Here is a 25,343-nt window from a genome sequence, read left to right on the forward strand (position 1 = left end):
ATCACTGAACCGGTTCGATCCGATTTCAATTCGAGCTGGGTTCAATCCAAGTTGAGTCAAGCATGGGCCAGCTCGAACTTGGCTCAAACTCATTTTCACGCTAAAAAAATCAGCTCGACTTGGCTCGAACTCAGCTTCGAACTGAGTCGAATCAAGCCTTTTCAAGTCGAGTGAGCTAACCGGGCTAGCTTGGTTCGTGTGCACCTCTGCATAAATGCATGAACTTAGAGGCACAAGGTGTGGCCCACCAACGCTTTGGACTGCACTCATTTTTGGGCACACAAGAAGGTGCACCTGTTAAAGAAGTGGATCTTGTCCGAACAATATGGTCGGCTCTATAGAATTTTGACGTTTTACCTTCCGCAAGTAACAGGATCTGCAGAGGATCTCTGAAGGAAGCGGATTGCGTACCGAGTAAACTCCGTGGGGTCCATGATTAATGCATTTTATCCACTCTGTCCATCCAGTTTACTAGATAATTTTAGGTCTTAAGACTAAAAATGAAGGTATATGCAAAGCTCAAGTAGACTACACCACAGGAAACAGTGTGAATTGAACGTTTACCCTTGAAAATTTCTTGGAGGCCACAGTAGTTTTGGATCAAGCTTGTATTTGTGTTTTCCATTCTTCCATGTCTGTGTGATCTTATGAACAGGTTGGATGAGTTTTCCCATCATCTATATCTGTGTGATCTTATGAACAGGTTGGATGAGAAATAAACATCACTGTGGGCCCTAGAAAGGCTTCAACGGTGGAAATTATTATTTCAACTGTTTGGTATTGTATGGTCCAATTGATCTTTGGGTATTCTTAAATTTTGGACTCAATCCTTAAAATAAGCTGGAAATGTAGATGGACGGCATGGATAAGCCACATACATCCACTTTGTCGAGCATGACCCAAAAATGAAGCAGATCCCAAGCTTAAGTGACCACAACAGAGGAGAGGAAATAGTGGTGATTGAAAGCCAACCCTTGAGACCTTCTTAGGGTCCACGTAATGTTTATTTATTATCTAACGTGTTGATAAGGTCACATAAATCTGAACGAAGGGAGAAGACAAATATCAGATTGATCAAAACTTTTTTGTAGCTTGCAAGAAGTATTTTAATGGTGGGCATTCAATCACCACTGTTTACTGTGTGTGGTCCACTAAAACTCTTGATCTACTTAATTTTTGGGCTCATGCCTTAAAATGAGCTGGCAAAACGGATGAACGCAATGGATAGAATACATACATCAGGTGGACCCCACAGCGCCCAACACCACCCAATCCGCTTCCATGTTAAATGTGCATACCATCTGAACTGTGCATCAAGTAAAAGAAACCCATGGTGAAAGGATGCCCCAGGATCATGCCTATCTAATCACGTGGAGGGCCATGCCCTAAAATGAATGGTCAAAACGGATGAATAGCTTAGATATAAGGAACATACAAAGCTTACTCCATATAATTTTAGAGGAACCGGCCTCCCTGAAACAACAGTAAAAATTTCATTTAAAAAAGAAAAGATTAAGAAATGCAATTTAAAAAAAAAAAGAAGAGCAACAGACAGAACAAAAATATAAAGTGTAAATAGGAAGGAGGGAATCCACTAACTCTTCAGAATCATGACAAATCCCGATAAGTATTTGTCTGAGTGTCTATATATCGTATGAGTGGGATGTGGCGAATGGAATCCACCAACTCTTCAGCTCCATCCTTTCTGAGCCCCTTCAAGAAAGCTTCCGACATATCATACAGGTAGAGTTCTTTGAGGTTAGTGACGTGTTCGAGCCACAGCGGCGCCTCCACTAATTCTTCGCAACGTCTAATATATAGCTCTTCAAGGCTTGACATTGCTCCCTTCTCCACCCTCACATTCTTCAACCCGCTCAACTCAATGAGCCATAATTTCTTAAGTCTTGGATATCCTCTACCCTCGCAACATAACTCTTCTCCATCATAAGCTCCATCTAGTAAGAGTTCCACCAAATTGGGCAGTGATTGAAGGGCTTTGAGTGGATCATCCCCCAATCTGGACCACGTCAGATGAACTACTACCAGATTATGAAGCGAGGCAATCCATTCAGGCAACTTCTCCAAACGCCCTCCCAAATATAGACGTTGAAGATGCAGCGGAGGATGCGATAAAGAATGCAGGTCGAGAACCTCCTCCTCATCCATTGATCTCACTTCAAAGGAGTGAAGGTGAATCATCTTCTCAATGGAAGTGCATAAATCATTCCCATCTTCCACTCTTAGCTTGATAATGCCTAACCTCCTCAGTTGGGTGAGATTCCCCAGCTCTCTAATGATGCCGCTCTCTGCCTCTATATGTGCCAACTTCTGTAGGGATCTCATGCTCCCGACTCCAGCAGGCACCTTAATTCCATCTTTAGGATTAAATGGCTGATAATACCCTTCTCCAGTACTATAGCGGTAAACCAGAAGGTGGCATAGGCACTTGAGCTTGAGAATCTCCACCGGCAACTCACATACGAAAGTGCCCTTAAGATTCAATGTTTCTAAGTTCTTTAGCCTCCCCAACGAACTTGGAAGCTTCTTGATCTTTGAATTCTCCAAGCTTAAGTATCTCAAAAGCAACAAGCTTGTTAGATCATCAGGAAAGATTTCCATGGACGTATTTTCAAGATCAACCACCCTCAACAACCTTAAGCTGGAAAATGAAGTGATTGTAGGGGCATTAGATAGTCCTTCTGCACCAAAAATGAACAATGAGCGAAGGCAGGAGAAGGCATCAAATTTTGGAAAATTCTCATCTTTATAAATGGACAGACGCCGGATTCTGTTACAAGGCTTTTCAACAGAAGATGCAAATAAATGCTCCTCCCTGAATTTTGGAATAATCATCTCCCGCACAAGATCATGGATGCGACAAATGCTCACCTTCCCATCTAATTTCCTTTCTGCCACGTGAACCAGATTTCTAGCGATGAGCTCATTGAGGTAACCTTCAGCAACCTCTTCCTTTGACCTGCCTACTTTTCTTTCTACGAACCCCTCGGCTATCCATAGGCGAATTAGTTTCATACGCTTAATCGGATAGTCTTCGGGGAAAATACTCAAATACAAGAAGCATGATTTCAGGTAGTAAGGCAAGTCATTGAAACTGAGCAATAATATTTTCATCATTCTTCTAAGACTGTCATCGCTTTCAAACTCTGGTCCAAGGCTACGGTGAATCATCTCCCACTCGTCATACGTCTTGCCGGATAGAAGACTACCTAATGTGACAACTGCAAGCGGTAATCCTTCGCATTTATCTACAAAGCTTCTCGAAAACTCCTCCAATTCAGGAGGGCAATTATTCTTCTCATGCGAGTGGAATGCCTCCTTGCAAAAGAGGGACCATGCATTTTCTGGATGCAGAGGTTGGAGATCGTAGATGGGAGCAGAGGGTCGGAAGCAAGAAGAACGTGCGACGTCACCGTTGCGTGTAGTGATCATTACCCTGCTACCCTTTTTGTTTTGGGGGAATGCACCGCCTATGTCATTCCATACGTCTGCCTCCCATACATCATCAAGAACAAGTAAATACCTTTTGTCCTGCAAGTAGCTCCATAGCTCTTGTATGAGCTCGTCATGTGGCATTGCGTCTAAACCTGGGGGAGATGGATCTTCCTTCGGCTTGAAGAATTGCTTTATCATGCTTCGAAGCTGTTCCTCCGCTTTGAACGATTGCGAGACAGTGATCCAAGCATATGTTTCAAAACATTTCTTCACCCGTTGGTCATCGTAGACTTTCTTTACCAGAGTGGTCTTGCCAAGGCCACCCATCCCGACCACTGAAATCGTCAAAAGTCTTGAATCTTCATTGACCAACCGTTCAATCAATTCCTTTCTTGGCACATCGATACCCACAAGATCAGCTTCCTCAACGAAAAGAGCTTTCGGTCGGGGATCCTTTTTTTTGGAGTTTGAAGTTTGCCCCGTACTATCCAGAGAGTAAGCATCTTTTCTTTCTTTAATCTTACTGACTCGGGTTTTGATATCTCGTATCGATGATGCAGTCTTATGGCGCACCATAAACTGCTTGATGAGTATACAAAGAAAATCGATACATCCCTGCTGCTCTTGTGCTTGGCTGAGCATGAACTCGTCGAGAACATCTTCAACGTCATAAGCTACTTCTCTGATTTGTTTCACCCATGTCTTGAGGCCTTCATCGGTATCTTGTCTTGCGTCGGCATCCCTTAAGACGGATTTGATGCTATCAAACTCATTTATGAGTTCGCGGACTTCTCCATCGACCCCCTTCAACAACTGCACTTCATCTACCAGCAAAGGCCTCAAGTGTTGTATTAAGAAGTTCACAGCACTATCTGCCATTTCTTTTTCTTCTTCTCTCTGATACTTGACGTTTAGCTTTCAAAGTCCATCACACCTATTTGACAGGTAAAAGGAAACTATCTTCAATTATTTAACGTGATGACATCCTCCTCTCAATCTCTACTTTTTCTTTTATTAATATTTAATACTAGCTCATGAATAGTGTGGAAAACCTAATGGATGGTCAAGATCGATGAATATCTGATTAGACTATCATGTACGGAAACGGATTGGCTACTCCCCATGCCACCAGCCGATGGCTGATGGTCGGTGCTTTGTGGGCCCCACCATGATGTATGTGTTTCATCCATGCCGTCCATATATTTTTATAGATCATTTTATGGTACGAAACCAAAGATTAGGTATATCCCAATCTCAAGTGGACCGCATTACAGGAAACAGTGTTGAATGAACTTCGACCATTAAAAACTTATTGGGGACCATAAAAGTTTTGGATCGAGCTGATCTTTATTTTTTTCCTTTCATCTAGGTCTGTATGACCTAAACAACAGATTGGATGTCAAATAAACGGTACAGTGGGCCATAGGAGGATTTTAAGGTGAATATTCAATCATCATTGTTTTCCTGCGGTGTGGTTTAACTTAGATTTATATATCTCTCATTTTTGGTATACAGCCTAAAATGATCTGTAAAAATGGATTAACGGAATGGATGAAACACATACATCATGGTGGGCCCACAGAGCACCGACCATCAGCCGCGGGGCTGGCAGGGGAGTAGCCAATCCGTTCCCATCTTGTACGCTGCTGGCGCACATCAGTTTCCCTGCTTTTCACCGTATATTGCCATACGTTATGTACCCGGATCCTCTGCTTGCCAGCTTGCTACAGATAGAAAATCTGATTGAGCCACGTCATCACATACTGCATTTAATACAGCAGCGCTGATCATGTAAGAGATGATGTGGACCAATCATGTAAGTGATGATATGGCATGAGAAAAAGAATGAGATAGATCTAAAGTTCAAGTGGACCCACCACAGAAAACCGTGGGATCAGTTACACCCACCGTTGAAACATTTATAGGACCCACCATGATGTATTTTTTAGATCCAACCTATTCATAGGTTACCGTAGAGATAGATGAAGTGAAAACAAAAATATAAGCTTGATCGGAAACTTCTGTGGCACCTTAAAAGTTTTGAACGGTGGATGTCACTGTCCCACTGTTTTCTATGGTGGGGTAAACTTGAAATTTAAATCTATCTCATTATTTTTCTCATACTATAAAATGATCTCTTCAAATGGATGAACGGTATGGATACAACGCATGCATCATGGTAAGGCCCACAAAGCTTAGTGACGTCACTTCAGTATAATCAATGTGCTGAAGGCACAGGGAATTCCTAAGCAGCCACTTCTGATTGGTCCACGTAATTTCCTAGAAATTCGGTTGTTTGAGTAAAACCAATACTCAAGTGCGCCGAACTAGAGTAAGCAGTGAGAAATAGATGCCTACCGTGGAAAACTTCTTGAGCCACGTAAGCTTTGATCAAGCTGATATTTGTGTTTCCTGGTCTTTGAAACCTTATGAAAATTTTAAATGGAAAATAAATCTCATGGATTTGATATTCTGCCGCTACAATGGTGTAACAAAAAGGCATGAGCAATCCATTCCTCAGACTTTACAGTACGGCGGTGTACTAGAAATAATGAATCTCACTATTTTAGATGGAATCAGGTGTATGCTTTCGCGTGTCAAACTACCAAAATTATTTTGGAGAGACGCTTTGCATGGCTTGATTCTTAATTAATCTATCTCTTTCAGCTCCTCTAAATAGAGATGTTGCAAAAAGTATATAGACCAGAAAATATGTTTCCTATGAACACATAAGATTATTTGTGCATGTTCTAAAAGATGAGCAGTCCAAACTTGATGACAAGGCAAAATAATGTATCTTCTTGAGATATGCAAATGAAAATTTTGGCTAAAGGTTATGGGATCCAATTGACAAGAATGATCAGAAGCAGGTGACATGGTTGTAATGTTCTGTAAAATTTCACATAGAAACCCCAGTACATATGCGAGTGAAGCTGTCAGATGGTCGTACTAGTTCAACTTAGTTCCCTAATTATGCTATAAATGATGGATTTAAGGAAATTGGAGTCGAACGCCTGTTTCTACACATCACAAATAGGTGGGTGGGTGAATTTAGACAATTCCTCCACTTGTTGACACCAACAAGGAATATCGAGAGTTAACATACTCCATAAATACCCAAGTTAACTAAATTAGGGCTACACCACACGTTCTAGTTTATCGGTCTCAAAATTATAAATTAGCATCCGTTTTACCATGCTTAATGTCCATTGCGAATATTGAGCTAATGTGACACCTCGGATCGCTCAACATGAGTTATGCGATTACCTTAGTTAATAGCCTAGATTTAAGTGAAATGATCACCTGACCCATTTTATCGAAGTTGTGACCTTCGAACCATCAGATCATGGCCAAACTTGAAGCATCGACTTAAGATATTCCCCTACGCATATTTGTATAGCCGCTCCCTCGATCAATCAATGGTGATTGTTGAACTGAATTTGGGACGTTATCCATTGATCAGAATGTACGATCGTCGGATGACTATGTCCAAACATAGATCCCCTAATGGGACACCTGTCCCTTGACTTGGATCGACTTGGACACTTTCCTGTAGGTTCTCATGGTTTGAAACCACCCCCATAGGGTTAGTATAATGAAGACTTAGCATTTAGAGCCATTTGTGTACATTCTGGTACTATAAATACCCTTTTTATTCACACCCCCTCTCCTCATATGAATTTTCATACCCTAGCCTTTGGGGGGGGGGGGAGAGAGAGAGAGAGAGAGAGAGAGAGAGAGAGAGAAACGGAAATTGTGTATGAGAGGGAGATTGATTGTGAAGGTTGCCTCTTTCCCATCCGATTGGTGATCTAGCCATGACCAAATCCTTTGTTGGATCTCCGTCCGCAATCATTGAAGGTAAACTTCGAACCTAGATCCCTAAATCATGATGTTAGGGTTGAATTTTTCTAAACATTACAAGGCTTGTTCAAATCATTTAGGTTTCGGTGACTCTTTTCAAAATCTTAACTTTAGGAACAAATCCGAGTCAGGTGAGCTAACGCAAGGTGCAAATTATTTTCCTAGGTTTCTATTTATCAACCCTTGAAGGTGATAGACTATGATCCCTTTTGATTTTGTAGAAATCCTTAAGTCAAGTATGCCTTAAATGCTTTGCTATAAAAGTCATTGTTTGTGTTTGTAACACCTCGTACTTTTCAGTACTCGGGTGTTACCGTGTGAACTAACTTAGTATAAATACCAACCTAACTTACTTGGACACTTACATTCATTCCAATCTAAATCTGACCATTGAAAGTAATCCCCATCCATATATTAAGCCATCCATCCATTGATCATCAAGTCATCAGAAAAACCTAATTTAGGATTTCAACCACCCTGTAGGCAATTTAACCGCACCGTGTCTATCACATACATTAGATCATGCGGTCCACTATTTGTTCATCTTATATCATGGTCATTAACAATCTACTTAACTTCGTACAAATCCAACCATACAATTATAAGAACAATCACTAAGACCAATCACTAGTTTAGATTAGGAACTTGTTTAATCGCGAGCTCAACCATCAAATCATTCATCCTAGATTTAAGAGTTTGAACAACGAGATCTACAATGTTTTGTCAATCATTTCAACACTTGATTTCCATAATTCAAACACCGGGTTATAAAATCAACCTTTAGGTCGCAATTAGACAGCCCTAGAAACCATTGAAATTGTTCAATGTGGACTATGGAATGCCCTGGCCTTAAATCATCTTAAATTGAGATCCAAATCACTAGATCCACCGTTTATCAGGCCACGTCACTTGATGTTGAAATCCATTACATAAGTAGATAATCCAACCATTTGATTATAGTAACAACCATTAGATTTCTTCTAGGATCGACTAAGAACCATTATGAACAGTGAAGGTTGGATCTGAAGATGACTCAACCATTGGATTGACGGGAATCTGCAAATGGGGCCCAAATCAAGTCGTGGGGCTCACCTAAATTTTGGATATGCCTAGTTTTTTGTCAGAGGCCCTGATGGGGATCCCCAAATCAAATGGATGGAGTGAATTTCGTCCAACATTATTATGGACCCCACAATTGGCTGTGTACCATAGTGAGTGTGCACCTGCGGTACACGAGACCATAAATACGGTCAAACTGGGTTTGACCCATGGTTTCCCATAAAGAAAAAGAATTCCTCCCTCTTTCGTGTTTTTGCCAGCAAGCGAACGAATGTTGATCGATCGTTAGATGGGCCACTTTCAAGGATAAAGAGGATGATCCAGATCGTTTATCTCATTGGCCATTCAAATCCGACCAAACCCTCGCCCTTCCTACACATCGAAACCCATGTGCATGCACACAATTTTCAGCCCAAACCGAACTTGCGTGCAGTCGTATTTTCGAAACTGGAAATCTTGTTTCATTGTTGCCAGCTGTTGCGATTTACATGCCTCCACTCCTTTCCATCTCAACCTTCCATTCCAAACCATCCTAGCCCCCCATTCACTTCACACTATGGGGTTTCCATTGCAACAAGAGAGCCGCCGCTGAATGTTGAAACCAAGATCCATTAAGTGAAAATGCTAATAACTGCACATCTGGTGGGTCCCACAGTGATCATGGGATAAATCCACACCATCTATATGTTACTAATTATAAGATCAACCACTCGATGATGACCTGTCATTAACAGCTAGGTCATCTTCTTCGTTTGATTGGAAAACCCATTAGCGATTAGTGAGGCCCATTCACCAATCTAAGACGTTCGTTAGGGTGGCTATGGTCTCAGAAATTCCTCCCTGGTGACTAATAGGGGCCATGTAATCAGAAGCCACGATCATTGTCTCAAATTTGATCGTTCGAGAGCCGTTGGCTGATAGCTAATCTGACGATTAGGGGCATCTAGAAATGGATTAGTATAGCCTATATAGGCTACCCTTTTCTGTCTTTCCTTCTCAGAAATAGAAACCGAAGAGAGAGAGAGAGAGAGAGAGAGAGAGAGAGAGAGAGAGAGTCACTGCTGTGTCGCACCGGGCAAGACGAGTCGTGGTCCGAGTTGGGCTGAGCCTAGCTCCGTCTTGGTTCGTTGACAGGGTGAGAAAAGGGAAGGAGTAAGAAGGAAATAAAGGCGAGTGAGAGAGAGAGGGGGCAAGAAGAGGAAGATAGGGAAGGTAGTGAGATAGAGAGAGAGAGTTTGTGTGTGTGTGTGCGCGCGCGCGCGCACGTGTCACTACACCAACTTAACTTGAGCTGATTCATGAACTCACTCAAACTCAGTTGGGTCAAGTCCGGACCCTGTTGGTCATTATAGCAAAAGAAGAGGGAGGAAGGAGAAAGGAAGCAGAGGGAGAGGGAGAGAAACGAGAGAGTAAGGAGAGTGGATCGGGCTGCTGAATGGGGTGCAATTCACATCGAGTCAAGTCGAGTCAATAGTTGTATGGCTAACTTGCTCAACTCAGTTGAGTCGAGTTAGGATGTTGGATATGGGTTGGGCCCAGTCTAGCCCATCCACTCTACTGGGCATAGTAGGAAAAAAGAAAGAAAGAAAAGAAAACGAAATGAAGAAAATAGAAGAAAAGAGAAGGAGAGGAAGAAAAAGTAGAATCGAAGAAGAAGATGAGAGAAGATGTTGGCTTTCGGCTCCTAACCAAGTCGAACCAACTCCAATCCTTGTATAACTAAGTCAGTAAGTTACTGACTCAGTTCTGAGTGTGTTTTGCTTTGGGTCTTGATCATCAAACTCAATAGTTAGCAAGGTGTTTCTCCCTCAAACCCAATAGACCGATGTTGTGATTGCCGGGTTGATCTGAGTTGGGGGAGCATGAGGTGAGTTCACTCGATGGGCTAGCTGAGTTTAGTGACATTGGAGCATGGATATCGAATTGAGGTCGAGTCAAGTTACAGATTGGATTAACACGGTTGATTTGATTCCAAGGGCACGCACACTTCCTAGCGACATTGTAGGCGATTCAAAATATAAGGTGATGCTTTTTTCCCCTTAAGCTTTCATCTTTCATGTTAGCTTAAGTGATAGTTCAATTTTAATTTCAATTGATAACTGACATCTTTAATTCATAATTACTTGTGTTAGTTATTGAATCTCATTATCAAATTATATGCTCAACATTTATCTTGTATAAATATCTATATATTGTATTGTATATCTTCTTATACTTAAGGTTTGTTGTAAAACGTGAATTGCTACATCTATTAGTGGAAAATCACACTTATATATGTACATTCTGACTTAGGATGTAACTTGATTGAGTGCAATTATAATAGATTCTCGACCTAGTGTCTACTTTGACTGATGGATTAAATGGAAGATTGATGCGGGCTTACCATTCATGGATTAATGTATATTCTCCCTAAGTGGCTTGATGGATTATTTTGTATGACCATGTGATGGTAAGTCTCATTTGTTAAACTATGATTGGTCACAAGTTGACAAGGACACTATTAAACATCCTAATGTTGGAGTCTTATTAGATAGGGATTATGGTATGCGACACTATGCTCGAACTGTCAGCCTATGCTGGGTGATGGCCCCCCTCCCCCATACTGACTTTTGAGCGTTCTCAAATTGGCTGCTTGTAAATTGGAATAATAATGGCTTGGCTAATCATGCATTCATGACACTTGGGCGTTATTGGGTGCCTGATTGACTGTTTGAAAGATCAGTGAACCATTCAAACGACCATTTTTGTATTTTGAATGGACTAACTATTTGAAAGGTCCATTCTCTTACTTGAGCATGTTAACTATTTAAAAGACTCGTTCATTGGTAATTGAATGAATCAGCTGTTTGAAAGACCAATTCTATTGGTTGAATGAGCCAACTGTTTGAAAGGCCCATTATATTATTTAAATGGACCGACTGTTTGAAAGGTTCATTCTCTTACATGAGTGAATCGACTGTTTGAAAGACCCGTTCCTTTGCAAGTTGAATGAGTCCACTGTTTAAAAGACCCATTATCTTGCTTAAATGAACCGGCAGTTTGAAAGGTTTAATCTCTTACTTGAGCGGGTCAATTGTATATGTGAATTTCCTTTAATTTTGATCTATTTCTCTTCCATTAAACTGCTAACTCTACAAAAGAAAGAAAAGAAAATTACCTGAAATTTGGCTATCTTTAAAGTTTAATACTCGAGTTTTCAAAAAATGATTTGTATAGTCAAGTTTCGAAAATAGGGCATTAGAGTATTATTATTGGTAGATCACATGTATGACAAAATACATGCTCATTTTAGTGCTTACTTTGTTGGTGGTTGATTAGGGTTTGTAAATGGCAATGGTAGATTTTAAAGGTTTTTTATTCCTTTACAACTTTGGGCATGTTCTTTGTATATTTTGTTAGCTATTGAATGTGTACACATGTAAATTTTGACCTACACTTGCATATACATTTATTATTTGAGATAAGTTTGAAACCCTATTGATGTCAAATAAATATTATATTACTGATTTCGTCATATTAAGCTATGATAAGAAGAGGTCGAGCCCTGCTTAACCTTGAAAACAAGGGATGGTCGACGAATCTAGTGTAACACCCCTTACTTTTCGGTACTCGGGTGTTACCTTGAAGATCTAAATTAGTTTACACGTGCATGGGAATACATTTGACTCACCTTAAGCATCATCCTCCAGTGGTCCTCAATCTATCCATCTCAACCGTCTAGTACGACCTTGATCAGGTCATCTGACTGTTGAAGTCTCAAAGACAAACAATAATCTCATCATGAAATTGACTTTTATCTTCATAACCCACTGCATTGCTAGGATCCCAAGGGCAATGAAAGTCTAAACACTGCCCTATTAGATAGATTGAACCACACATTATCAATTTTGGGCCTTATATCATCAAGATCCACCATCAAACCAAATTCACGTTGTAACAGAATACAAACCAACCTTACAGATCCAACCCTACTATTGTAAAAATTCAATTACGCAAGGCATACTAGGAAGTTCCAAGTAGTCCTAAAGCCTCCAATCACCAATTACACACAATCCAACCAGGGGATCGCAATACCAACCATGGGACCACGGGACATGACAGGCATTTGTTAAGCACAAATAAATATAAATTAGTTACTAATAAGTTGATCAGTCAGTGCAAGGTAAAATAAATATGTAAATAAAATAATTATCATAATAAGAATGTTAACAATAACATTGTTAAACGATATCTTAATAGTAAGAAAAATATAGTAAATGCCACCTGGACATTCCTAGTCATTGCTATGATTGTTAATGGACTCCTATTATTTAAGTAGGACTCCTTTAGATCGTTGATTTTTGATAGTATGGCAATCTGACCGTTAGAGCAATAGAAATCGACGCTAATAGACTATATATAGTTCATTGGTATGGCCCACCTGAGCTTTACATTCACCTCATCTTTGGTCAGGGGCTCTGATTGGGCCCTCCAAGTGGAATGGAGGGAGTGTATTTACAAATCACATTATGGTGGACCCCATATACATGGCGCATGTGCATAGGACGTGTTCACCCGCTGAACACTGGGTCAGGAAACCCAGTCAATCGGGTTTGACCCGAAACTTTTCGAAAAAGAGAGGCTTCCCTCTCTTTCTCTTGCTGTTCCCGCCTGCGAGCATTTTTAAACGGATGGTGTCCGTTTGCTGCGAACGTGGCCCACCATTGGCCACCGTTCTATTGATCCGAACCATCCATTTGATAGAGGGCCCGCACCGGACAAACCCCACCTAGCTTCGCACCTTGGAGCACTTGTGCATGCAGATGATTTCTGGCACAATGAACGCGTGGGTGCGGCATCTCCCAAAAAATGAAAGTTTCCATTTTTTTTGTCTGCCACGCTGGAGATCCGCGTGCTCCCTCCCATTTCCATCCCAGTCGTTCCCCCCGATGATATCTCAGTGCTCCTTTCGACGCCAAATAAGGGCAGGCAATCGTCTGCTAGGCAAGCCGGGGTGGGAGACATTCTCACTTCTGGAAAGTCCCGCTGGGGCGATCCCAACCTATCCCTAAGCTCCGTAGGATCATCATGATTGTTCAAGCTAAGGTAGCTATAGAGATAGCTGAGAAATTCCCCTCCACTCGAGAAGGAAGACGCAGCGGATTATCTCTTGAGATGTTGCACTTGAAAGAAATATAAATTGAAAAGTGGACCCCACACTGATCACGGGCCCCATCTGGCTCATCCAATCGGTGCAGATCACCGTGATAGGCCCAAGAAAGAAAAACACCATTGCAGGCGGCACCATCTTCCGCATCAAACTGAAAAACACTGTGATGGTGTGGGCCCCATTACAGGTAAAAAGGAGAGAGAGGGAACGAGTGCAGGGTAGGTGTGAACTCGGTGCCTCATTGAGTTGACCCGGCCTGTTCGGATTAAGGCGAACCAGTGCAGAATAGTAGCACCTTTGTTAGGAGAAGAAAAAAGAGGGAGAGTGGGAATCAAAAGAGGGAGATAAAATAGGAGAAGAAATAGAGAAGAGAAAATGAGAGTGAGAGAGAGAGGTGGCTGTCGGGCTGTGTGGGATCGACTTGTAGGGCTGAAATCAGCCCGAGTTGGAGACGGGTCTAGTCCATTCCAGACCTCGTGAAAGTCCATAGAGAGAAAGAAAGGAAGACGAAGAAAAAGAAGAGAGTGAGGGAGACTGTGCCACATTGAGTCGGGGCTGCTGTCCGACCTTATGCCACATTGCATCGAGTCAGTCAGTCTACCCGAAATGAGTTGAGTCTTGTGGGGTAGATACTCAAAAAGAGAGGGAGGAGAAGCAAGAAGGAGAAAAGAAGAGAGTGTTTGAGAAGGGTTGAGAATAGGGTGTTTGCACCCTTCGAGTCAACCCGACTCGCTGTCGAGTCTGGCGTACGAGTTGGGCTTGGTTCAGTCTAGCAACCCTGCTGGTGTATGGGTTTGAGTGAAGAAGAAAGTGAGAAAAAGAAGAGAAGGAAGAAGAGAAAGAAGGAAAGGGAGAAGGAAGAGAGAATAAATGTGGGAGCTGAGTCAACTCGGTTTGGGACCGAGTCAGACTGCTAGTCCATTGGTTGGGTTGAGTCCAGAGGCTGCTGGACCTCTCTAAAAAAGATGAAGAGAGAGAGAGAGAGAGAGAGAGAGAGAGAGAGAGAGAGAGAGAGAGAGAGAGAGAGAGAGTGGGAGAAGAAATAGAGAAAGAGAAGGAGAAAGTGATAAAGAAGAGAGAGGGCATTGGGTCGTCGGTTACTGCCGAGTCAACTCAGTAAATGGCAAAATCTAGCTCATTGCTGGATTTTCCAATCCATCTCCAGGATCTCCCATTATTGTTATTGTAACCAGATAGGTAATTACATCTTACTCCGCTTTTGTTTTTACCTAAGTAATGTGCCCATAAGACATGGAATGAAACTGATCCAACTTAGCAACATTCACTGAGTTTGGTTATGAATTGAGTTAGTTCAAGGGCTGATTCGGTACAGCCTTGCAGTGACAAGGTCCTGCGGTTCAAATCCTCGTCAGGATTATGCCGATTAGATCGCCATCAGGGCCAAATCTGACCATTCGAATTGATTGACTTCTTTCACCGAGTTGAGTTCTATTGTCAATGATATTATTATAGGTTCCTTTTACTATTGTTATTACTATTATGAGTCACTATTAGTATTATTATTCATTGTGGGTTATTATTAGATAAGATAATATAATATTAGCCATTGTTAATATTCCTAAAATTTAAAACTAATTTACTTTATTAATTTTATTCATTTATTATTCCCATTAATAATATCATTAATAGCTACACAAAATAGAGTTCAAATTATATAATCAAAACCTAGAATCTAAGTACATGACTAAACTCTAGGGTGAAACCCTAAACCTAAGTGATCCAAACCTTAGGCTAGAACTTTAACAAAAAACAATATAAAACTTAGATCTAACCATACAAAATTTATAATTCATGATAGGATTTGGTTCTAAGGGCACAATCACTTAGCGACATTAGAAGGTGATTCAGTTCATCAGGTGATGATTTCTTCCCCTTGAGCTTTCCGTTTTCCCATTAGCTTAATGTAACGCCCCGAATTTCAGAAGGGGGGGGGGGGGGGGTAGGTACTTGACTTCCAAATTTCTAGGTTCTACTTATGCCCTACTGGGTTTCAGAATTGGTGTAATTTGTTCATTTCATAAGCAATGGGGAAATTTAAGTAGATCATGCAGCATAAATCAAGACTAAAATAGTAAACACATGTGCAATTATCATGGAGTAAGAAGATCCGACAAAGAGATAATATAAGTGAACATGAGGGACCGTGTCTCACAAAAATACACATAATCCAGAAATATAAATCCTTCCTTGAACCTCATCACTAGTCCTAAGACGGCCTATGGTGATTCACCTAAAAGCTGAAAGTAAGAGAGCTCCTTCTCCTCGTCTATACTCACCCCATCTAGCGCTTCTTGCTCCATAACACTTGCATCTAAGCTAGGGTTTGGTTGGTGTTTTAAAACATCGTCATAGAGTGAGAGTGAGTGATCAACTCAGTGGATACCATTATCAATAAGTTACACATATTATCAAATACATGGACAAAGTTAGAAAAATGCAATCATTTATATAATACTAACCACTCTTATTAATGCATATGCATGGTTTCATGATATGATGCATGCCCTTACTTCCAACACTCCCTTAAGCGACAACGTTTAACGATTGCAATGCATAATATTCCCTCAATGCGACCTCGATTGCTAAATCACCAATCTTAACTAATACAATGTGATGGTGAGATGTTAGCCGAGTATTTAATTAAATTCATTCATCCAATAAGATTAGGGAAGCTGAAACACCTCTATTTAATCAATGACCTTATCTAAATCACTTGGCCCAAGGCATACGGAGCAGATCTGAGCCTGCGATCCATGATGCAAATTTAGGTATCATCCATCTGTCTCACAAATCAATAATTTTAAAGGTAAGGCACGATACCTAAAGGTATGAGTCGTTACCCAAACACCGAGTATGATCACTCATTTCTGAGGTGCAGGCTTGTTACATAACAAAATCACCACAAGGAATGGCTCATCATTTAATTCCATTCATTCCTGGGTCGTTCGAACGATAATCTGACACGGAATCGTCGGCCAGGTAATTTAACGGGGGTCGTTCGAAAAAGGACCTATCACCTCCTATGCTCGCTAGTCACTAAGGGGAGGCTCGTCACCCCAGCATAGGCCGACAGCAAGGACACAGTGTCTCATACCATCATGCCCGGCTCCCGAGTCTTAGTTACTCACTGGTCACTATGGGGGAGGGGGGGGGGGGGGGGGGGGCTCGTCGTATCATTAATGGTTAATAGTGGCCTCTCAAAGGTATGAGGTATTTCAAATTCAGGCAAGCGTGTACATACATGGTTAACGAACATGGATGACCAGCTGGTGAGCCAATTTGTCCCCTCTAGACGAACTACGTACAAATCATATGACATTGGGAGCAACATCCTACGTAGTCCGACTACAGCCGACTATCCATAATTCGAGGTCAAATTTGCCCATGGACAGCCTTACTAGAGGGGGCTGCCCATGTGGGTTCTGAAACTTACTGGCTGATCTGGAAAGGGGGCAGGGTATAAGTGAATGATGTTAAAGTAGATATCGGTCTACTTCTAGTTATGAGGGATTTAGGCATACATAGAAGTAAATTATAGACATGAAAATCATGATTCATCAAGGATTCTTAAATACATGAAAAATTTAAACAAACATGTATACAAGCTCAATTTCAAAGAAACAATCATGCATAGAATGAAAAACAGTAATTAATCATGTGCATAGGGAACATGCAGCGAAATTTTCTTTTTTTTAAAGAATTTGGAGAATGTGTCCTAATTTTATACTCATGAATATCAGGAATTAAGGCAATGCAAGGATCCTGGGTGATTGAGAGACCGAATTCTCCCTAAATCAAAAAATATTTGAAATAACACTCCAATTCCACAATTAACATACATGCAACTGACATACAAGCAAATTCCACACCCATAATCACTAATTTCGGCCTAAATTTGAAAAATGGCCACTTATAGCTAATGGTCCGCACCTAGGAGTTACCGAAGGCTCACAGAGTAGCTTTTGGGGTGTCAGACTCGTGGGTTGACGCGTCGGAGCCTATGTCACATAGATTCGTAGGTTAGGACGCATGCACGTGGCTCCTCATGCTAGAATTAGGGAGATGATAGGGTGGTTACCTTTTTGGATCGTAGCAAATCCCCTCTTGTGGTGGCAGAAATGTAGTTTTTGGCGTGAAGTCGTGGTAGGAGAGGGAATCCTCTCAATTCCCACTCTCTGAGCTCACTCTCTCCTCTTTCTCCTCTCTCTCTCTCTCTCTCTCTCTCTCTCTCTCTCTCTCTCTTCCTCCATTGCTGGAAAATTCGTATGAGAGGGTGGGAGATGATTTTTAGAGCTTATATAGCCTGAAAATTAGCTCATTTGGCCCTGAGAAGGCTGTACCTAATGCATATACCCTTGGTGGGTGTATTTTTTACCCTTGGGCTTGTCCCAGTGCCCTCCCTGGCCCATCTATATTATGGAATATGTGGCCCATATTCAGATGAAGGTTTGTCCCAAGTTTGGTGGCAAACGGATGAGTCAATTGATTGAAGGGGCCCGATTTGTGATCAACGGTCAATGATGATTGATCGGGCCCATAATTATACGGATATAAGTAGGAAAATATCCTTGACTCATGGCCTGAGTTTGATTGCAATTCCAACGGTTGGAAAGTCTCAACTTCACCGTTTTAGTGGTGGGGCCAACTCACTTAAGTTTCAGGTTTCAAGTCCTGGAGAGTCACGCCTTTCAAGCTCTATTTTCACGGTCCAAGTTGTATGGTTCGGGGCATCGTTTGGGCCCACAATCCGCGATGGATGTTAAGCCTAGTGAGATGGACATTATTCTATAATTTTGAAACTGGTGGCCCACTAACAAGCGGTCAGGAGCTCATCCAGGTAATCAGGGCATTTTTTTGAATGAATTCGGTAGGGAGATTTCTTGGGTGCAGTTGTTAGGGTCTGGATTAATTAAGTTCACAGTATGACCTATTCAAAATTAGTGAAAATGGTGATTTAATCATAATTACCCTAAATCGTTGGTTCTCAGGCTAAATGAGTAAGTAGGTTGATTTGATTTATAAATTAAGATCCGACCTGTAGTTGACTCGGCTTTAGGTATGTTTTTATTTGGTTATGGTAATCTTGATAAGTTAGTGATGAGTCGGTTAGATTTGGGCCTTAGATGAACAATTCACAAGGCTGGTCTTGAGGTTTAAGTGATCAGACAGATTGGTTGGCTTCATACGGTTCGTTAGTCGAATTTTTATGGTTCTTTATTGGTATCACCTACATATAGGCTCACCTTGAGCATTAAGGGCCAGTAAGTGATGACGTGGGATAGTTATAAATTTATTTTTTAAAAAGTATTTTTAACAATCCAAAATAGTAAAAATTCAGGATATTACACTTAAGTGATAATTTTTTTTATTTTTATTTTTTTAAAATTTTAGTTGATAATTGATGTCTTTATCTTATACTTACATGTGCTAGTTGTTGGAATTGAATGCTAGATTACATGCTCAATATTTATCCTGCATATTTTCTTATGCTTGTGGATTACTTGTGGATTGATTATGAAACTTAAACTGGTACATCAATCAGTGGGAAACCCCACTTATAAATGTACACCCACACTTGGGATGTAACCTGATTGATTGTGTTTATAATGGGCTGTCGATTTAGTGGTTACTTGAATGATACGAATATTGAAGTGGGCCTACCATCCATGGGTTATTGTGTCCGTGTGACTTTTGAGGATGGTCTTTTTATCGCATCTACTTGATATTTGCCCTATGCAGCTTAGATTGGATATTTTCTCTATATGATTTTGATTTTCTATTTGCCCTATGTTGCTTAGACTTAGTATTTTTCCTATATGGCTTCGATGATTTATTTTTACATAACCACGCGATGGTAAGTTCCATATGTTGAACTATGACTGACCACTAGTTGATGAACTTCCATTAAACATCCTAAGGTGATTGTCTCATGAGCCGGGGATGGTGGTCATGGGACATTATGTCCGAGTTGTTGGCCTACGCTAGGTGATAAACCCCCCCAGTGACTTTTGAGCTTTATTAAACTGGCTAGTTATAAATGGAATAATAACAGATGGGTTAATCATGCATTCATAGTATATGGGCGATGACGGGTGACTAATTCTGGATACTGTAGCATGTGTTCTTAGTCGTGGTATCATTTCACTAGCTCTCAGACCATCGACTATTGACCCACCTTTGGTGAGTTTGGCACTACGCATATACTATGTAATTTCGCTGGTGATCGGCCACTTGCATGGGTTTTGCCCAAAAGCCAACTGGATGAGCATTCCCAGTAGATGTGCACTCATGCATCCATGCATCTAATAAGACCGCATCACGTATTTTTTTGAATATCTTTTATTTATAACTACGCTTACCTAATCAGCAGTATGTAATTTTGAGGGGAATTCACACTGAGCTGGCCACTCATTCATCAAATATATAACCGTACAGGTAGCACAGGTGGCCTAAATGATATTCATGATCAGATTAATGAGGTACAGGGTACGATCCTCAGGGCTACATGGCTGTATCTACCAAGAGAAGCTGCGCGATCTTACGGCTCAAGTTTATATGCATTTTATTATTTCTCATGTATTAAATTGTGTAATTCTTGTAATTGTTAAGCGTTGAGACATTGGTTTTTATAAGTCATTTGGGTAACCGCTCGTATAATTTGAATGTATATGCAATTTCCTTTATATTTGGTTTATTCCTATTCCGCTAAACTGCTCACTCTGAAAAAGAAAATAAAAGAGTAAAAATATATGTGGAATTCGGCTATCCTTAAAGATTAACACTTAGGTTTTTGGAAAACGAGTCATATGCTCAAGTTCTGAAAACTCGGGGCATTACATCTAGCCACCCCTACTCATGTAGCTGACCTTAGCAAAACTTAGGCGATCGACAGTAGTTGGAGCTACATAGCTTGCTTGCACCCAATGTCGGTCTATCCAGGGTTCTCCTTGGACAATCAGATTAGTCCCTTGCATGGCCCGATCGCATGTATGATAAATGTTTGAGACACATTATGGAATTTGGGATACCATGCTGACTGTCACCAAAGAATGAGGTCATTTATGACCATTAGTGTGATACGATCCGTTGAGACTCGGGGGCCAAACATAGCGGTATGAGACACTGTACCTGGGCTGTCGGCCTACACTAGGGTGACGAGCCTCCCCACAGTGACCGGCTAACACGTAAGAAATACTAGACCCTGTCATGATATTGATGATACGAGTGGTGTGCCTTCTCCATATTGAGGTCGGGTGATGGCCGTCTCCAGACGATTAACCCTACTATAAATCTGATTTAAGTATAGGGACTTGATATAATGGAAAGCCAAAATGGATTAAGTGATACTGGTGAGGAGCTACCTAGTGCCACAATGACCCATGTAATTTGGATAGAAACCCGAGATTCGATGGCGGTATCCCAGCTTCATCAACTTGTTGTTTGAACTAATAAATATTAATCAGCACTCGGCTAATTATGCACTCCATAACATTTGTTGGGTTGTGCTTCAAGCCAACCATTACGCATATGTTAATGTCCTCAATAGTGATGGTGTTGATGTGGTTCTATATTGGTATAATTAAACATCAGGTCATGCATACACATTTCATATCATTCGCGTATTTAAATAACCAAATATATGACTTTCATGTCATTCCTGTACCTGTTTGATAACATATGAAACTTAAGTAAATAGTATCACTGAATTGATCACTCACCCCAACTCGAGACAATATTTTAGAACACGAACCAAATGATTTTGTCGATGCAGGTGCCCTAAAAGTGGATACGCTTGTTGAGTAGTATGTGGACCATACTGAGGAGTTCTTATACTTCCAGTGTATAGACAACTAAATGTAAAGTGACGTTTTAGGGCCACCAATTTGGTTTCCTTTTGAGGACGTGGTTGCATATTGCATTTTATGTTTGGACATGTATATTGAGTACCTAGCTGGGTGGACTCTATAACTTAGGATGTATGCATGCATGTATGAGACTTTTTGTTTTCCTTGTACACCTGTGATAACCATGATATGCACTGTTTAGTTTTCTTCTCACGCATGATCATGATACAATTGGTAGATGCTTAACCAAATGACATTTCCAAAAGGCTTAAGTGATACTCGAATGTCAGGGATCGAGTATGTATTCAACCCCTGAAATTCAGAACATCACAAGTTGGTATCAGATCATGAGTTTGAGATTAAATTGAATCGTAAGCTAAGGACTTACCATAATAAATATGTTGACATAGATATGATTTTGAAAATTAGTTATATTGAACCCTAGAAACCAACCCCCAGATTATTAACTAGCGTGAACTCATGTGTAGAAAATTTAAACTTGGGATTTCCCTAAATCGATGTAATCTGGCTTATAGGAGCATTGGTTGCTAGAGACCAATCATGGACCAGTATTTGATTGAGTGTACCAAGACGAATGAGGGTGGATCGATCTGGTTGACCCCAAGTTACGGGGTGACCCAGTTGACCTCAAGTTATTGACCAATGGGGGAACAGGGTTACCAGGTCAACCCTATCACCACCCTGTCAAACTCGGGTTGTTGAGGGTGATCTGGTAGACCTTGTCACCATCACGTCGACCTGCATGGTTGGCCAAGAAAGTGGGACAAGGCAACCCAGTCGACCTTAGCTCGACCCTGCCGGCTTGGTCCATGTGAAAAAAAAAAATTTCTTTAAAAAAAAAATGAAAGAAAGATGGGAAGGGAGGTCTTACACGTGGGGCCTGGTGTACCGCACACCAGCTATATAGCTGGTGTATTGACATCAGCAAGTTATGTGGGTCCATCATGAGGTATGTGTTATATCCAAACTGTCTATCTATTTTGTAAGCTCTTCTTAAGGCTTAAAGGCTAAAAATAAGATAGATCTAACTATCAAGTAGACCACAGTGCAAAAAAGCAGCGGGGGATTGAACGTCTACCATTGAAACCCTTTCGGGGGGTTCCCTGATGTTTTGGATCAGTATGAAATTTATTTTTCCTCTTATCTTTGTGACCTTATGAACACATTGGATGGAAAATCAAAGTTACGGTGTGCCATACGAAAATTTTAATGGTGAAAATCACTATCTCCGCTGTTATTTGTGGTGGGTCCATTTGACCTTTAGATATGATTCAATTTTTTGTATATTACTATAAAATGATCTCAACAAATGGATGAACGGTATGGATATAATAAAGACAGCACTGTAGGGCCATGTAACTTTGATTTCCTTTTACCCGTTCGTACGACTTGGAACTCGAGGACCGTCACCGCTCGTCTTCGCACGACACGTACCTACACCAGATATATATAGCTGGTGCAAAGGAAACGGATTGGCTACTCCCCCTGCCACCAGCCAATGGCAGGTGGTCGGTGCTCTGTGGGCCCCACCATGAAGTGTGTGTTTCATCCATGCCGTCCACCTATTTTTATAGATCATTTTATATGATGAGAGAAAAAATGAGGTATATTGAAATTGACAGTGAACCACATTACAGGAAACAGTGTTGAATGAACGTTGACCATTAAAAACGTTTTGGGGGCCATAAAATATTTGGATCAAGCTGATATTAATTTTTTCCCTTCATCCTGGTCTTTATGAATCAATCAACAGATTGGATGTCAAATAAAGAGTACAGTGGGCCTTAGGAGGATTTTAATGGTGGATATCCAATCATTATTGTTTTCCTGTGGTGTGGTCCACTGAGATTTATATCCCTATTATTTTTTGTAATAGTCTCTCAAATGATCCGTAAAAATGGATAAACGGAATGGATGAAACAGTTACATCATGGTGGGCCCACAGAGCATCGACCACGGGCCACGGGGCTGGTGTCAGGGGGAGTAGCCAATCCGTCTCCGTTGCAAAAGGGGTTTGAGACCCCTTCCTTGCCAATTTCCTTCACCATTCACACCCTTCCTCTTCCCAAATCAAAACCCACCTTCCCCAAAAGCTCTCCAAATCCCTTGGAGGATTGCAAATCCTCTTCCACCGGCTATACCATTCAAATCGGTGGATAACATATCATCTACCCGACCATGTTCACAGGAAGTAAACCGTTTTATGAGAAAGTTCACATCCAGTGTTTTATATGAACGTTTAGATATTAGGAATCTATGGTATGAACATGGATAATTGTGGTAATTACTTTTTTCTAGAATGTTCACCTATGAATGTTATTCAGTTCTGGATTCCAATACGAAGATATTGTGTGTTGAATCATGAAGAAGAAAAATAAAAAATAAAATAACGTACCTTAACTGTCTGCCATTAAAGTCATCTTCAAGCTTTGTTGGATGAAGAAGATGAATGCCTCTGCTTAATTCATTCGTTTATAATAAGGTATTGATACTTCCTCTCTCTGCTTCATTCCACGAAAGAAACACTGCTACTTTATGGACGCGTAAAACAAAGGAAACTCAGCTTCAATTATTGAACGGAAAGCCATGGGCACAAGAAAGTCATACATGAATGAGTCTGGTCAAATATTCATCGTTCCTCGCCATCCCTGCTTTTCGTGGGCTTTTGTTAAAAATAAAATGTAAAAACGAATATTGAGTGGAGGATGCTGATGTTTCCTTATATTATTAATTAGCTATGACAAAAGGATGAAAAAAGTGGGGGGAAACCATTAATAAATGAAGGGCACATTCTCACCGACAACCTATATGCTATGAGAGGCAAGCAACGCAATCCCCTCGTACTAGCAATCTAATTCCCTCACACCATCAACCTAATTTCCTCTCAGTGACAGCCTATAGCTCCTCTTACTTTAATTTTTCTTCTATAAATTCACACCCTCATTGATCAAACAAAGACAGTAAGGATAAGGAACCGAGAAGTGATTAGAGAGTGAAAGCTAAAGATTTTCTTAAGTTAATTGGTGAATCCATTGACAATTTTCACAATGGTCAATCATCGAAGCAGCTCAAATGAAGACTAGGAGTACGATCAGAGGTGTCTGGCCATCTCTTTTCAAATAAGAGTGTTTTATTTTCCCCGTCTTTCCACCTATTCAAGACAGTTCGATTCTAACTCTATACTTTCCAAGCAGTTCTCTTTATTTATTATTAGTTTTGCTCATTTCCTTTCTTTAAATTTATCAATCTGACAAAGTATTATAGAATCCCTAAAGAAATTAATAAAATCATGCCAAGTAAAGACCATACAGGTGTATGCAGTGGAAAATGGTGTCTAATCCATTTTTTTCCATAACCATGACCCTCACTCAACATTTATGGTGTAGATTAGTATATGAGTCATTCTAATAGAGGGTTCCTTGGACCTCTCGTCCATTCAGCAATTCTACAGATTTCGGCCGACCGTAGATTTTGAAGCATCAATTTGGCTATTACCTACTCCAAAACATTCTAACACGTAAGAAGTGCCTTTTTAACTCCCTTGGAAAGGTATTGCACAGCCAAGGTGGTAAAGCCAAATCAAACTAATCACCCATACCATGAGCATCATCCCAAAAGTGACACGACACGTGAACTTTCATTCCTTCTGTACTCATTACGGGATGGGGTGATTGAGAAATTTGCGGGGCGGCACACACAGAATGCGACTCTACTGGGGACGTGCTACCCCCACTAGTTTAGGCCCGACTTGAAACATGGGATTTTTCTAATTTCTTTGGGGATTCATAACATAGTTCATTCCATATAATACTAGTCCTTACTAACTTCCTAACCTACTAACTGACTGAAGATTCTAGTTCACACTGGTCCCATTTCCTTTTTTGTTATTCTAGTATCTACTGGTCCAAATACTTAGTTACCTTCTACATTCT

The 25,343-nt window shown here is 40.8% G+C and overlaps 1 protein-coding gene across 1 annotated transcript; it reads right to left on the reverse strand.

Moving 5' to 3' along the window:
* Positions 1 to 1,081: 1,081 nt before the first annotated feature.
* On the reverse strand, positions 1,082 to 24,047 carry LOC131255916 (disease resistance protein RPM1-like). Its single transcript, XM_058256859.1, has 3 exons — positions 23,807 to 24,047; positions 1,600 to 4,387; positions 1,082 to 1,473 (listed from the first exon to the last, which is right to left on the reverse strand). Exon 2 carries the CDS (start codon positions 4,330 to 4,332, stop codon positions 1,609 to 1,611), a length of 2,724 nt encoding a protein of 907 aa, XP_058112842.1. The 5' UTR covers positions 4,333 to 4,387; positions 23,807 to 24,047; the 3' UTR covers positions 1,082 to 1,473; positions 1,600 to 1,608.
* Between the last annotated feature and the right edge of the window lie 1,296 nt (positions 24,048 to 25,343).

The sequence above is a fragment of the Magnolia sinica genome, chromosome 9, assembly GCF_029962835.1.
Source record: "Magnolia sinica isolate HGM2019 chromosome 9, MsV1, whole genome shotgun sequence".
Taxonomy (NCBI): domain Eukaryota; kingdom Viridiplantae; phylum Streptophyta; class Magnoliopsida; order Magnoliales; family Magnoliaceae; genus Magnolia; species Magnolia sinica.

Bases quoted from the DNA above. Each gene is read 5' to 3' on its own strand.
- LOC131255916 (XM_058256859.1), bottom strand. From the start codon at position 4,332: ATGGCAGATAGTGCTGTGAACTTCTTAATACAACACTTGAGGCCTTTG.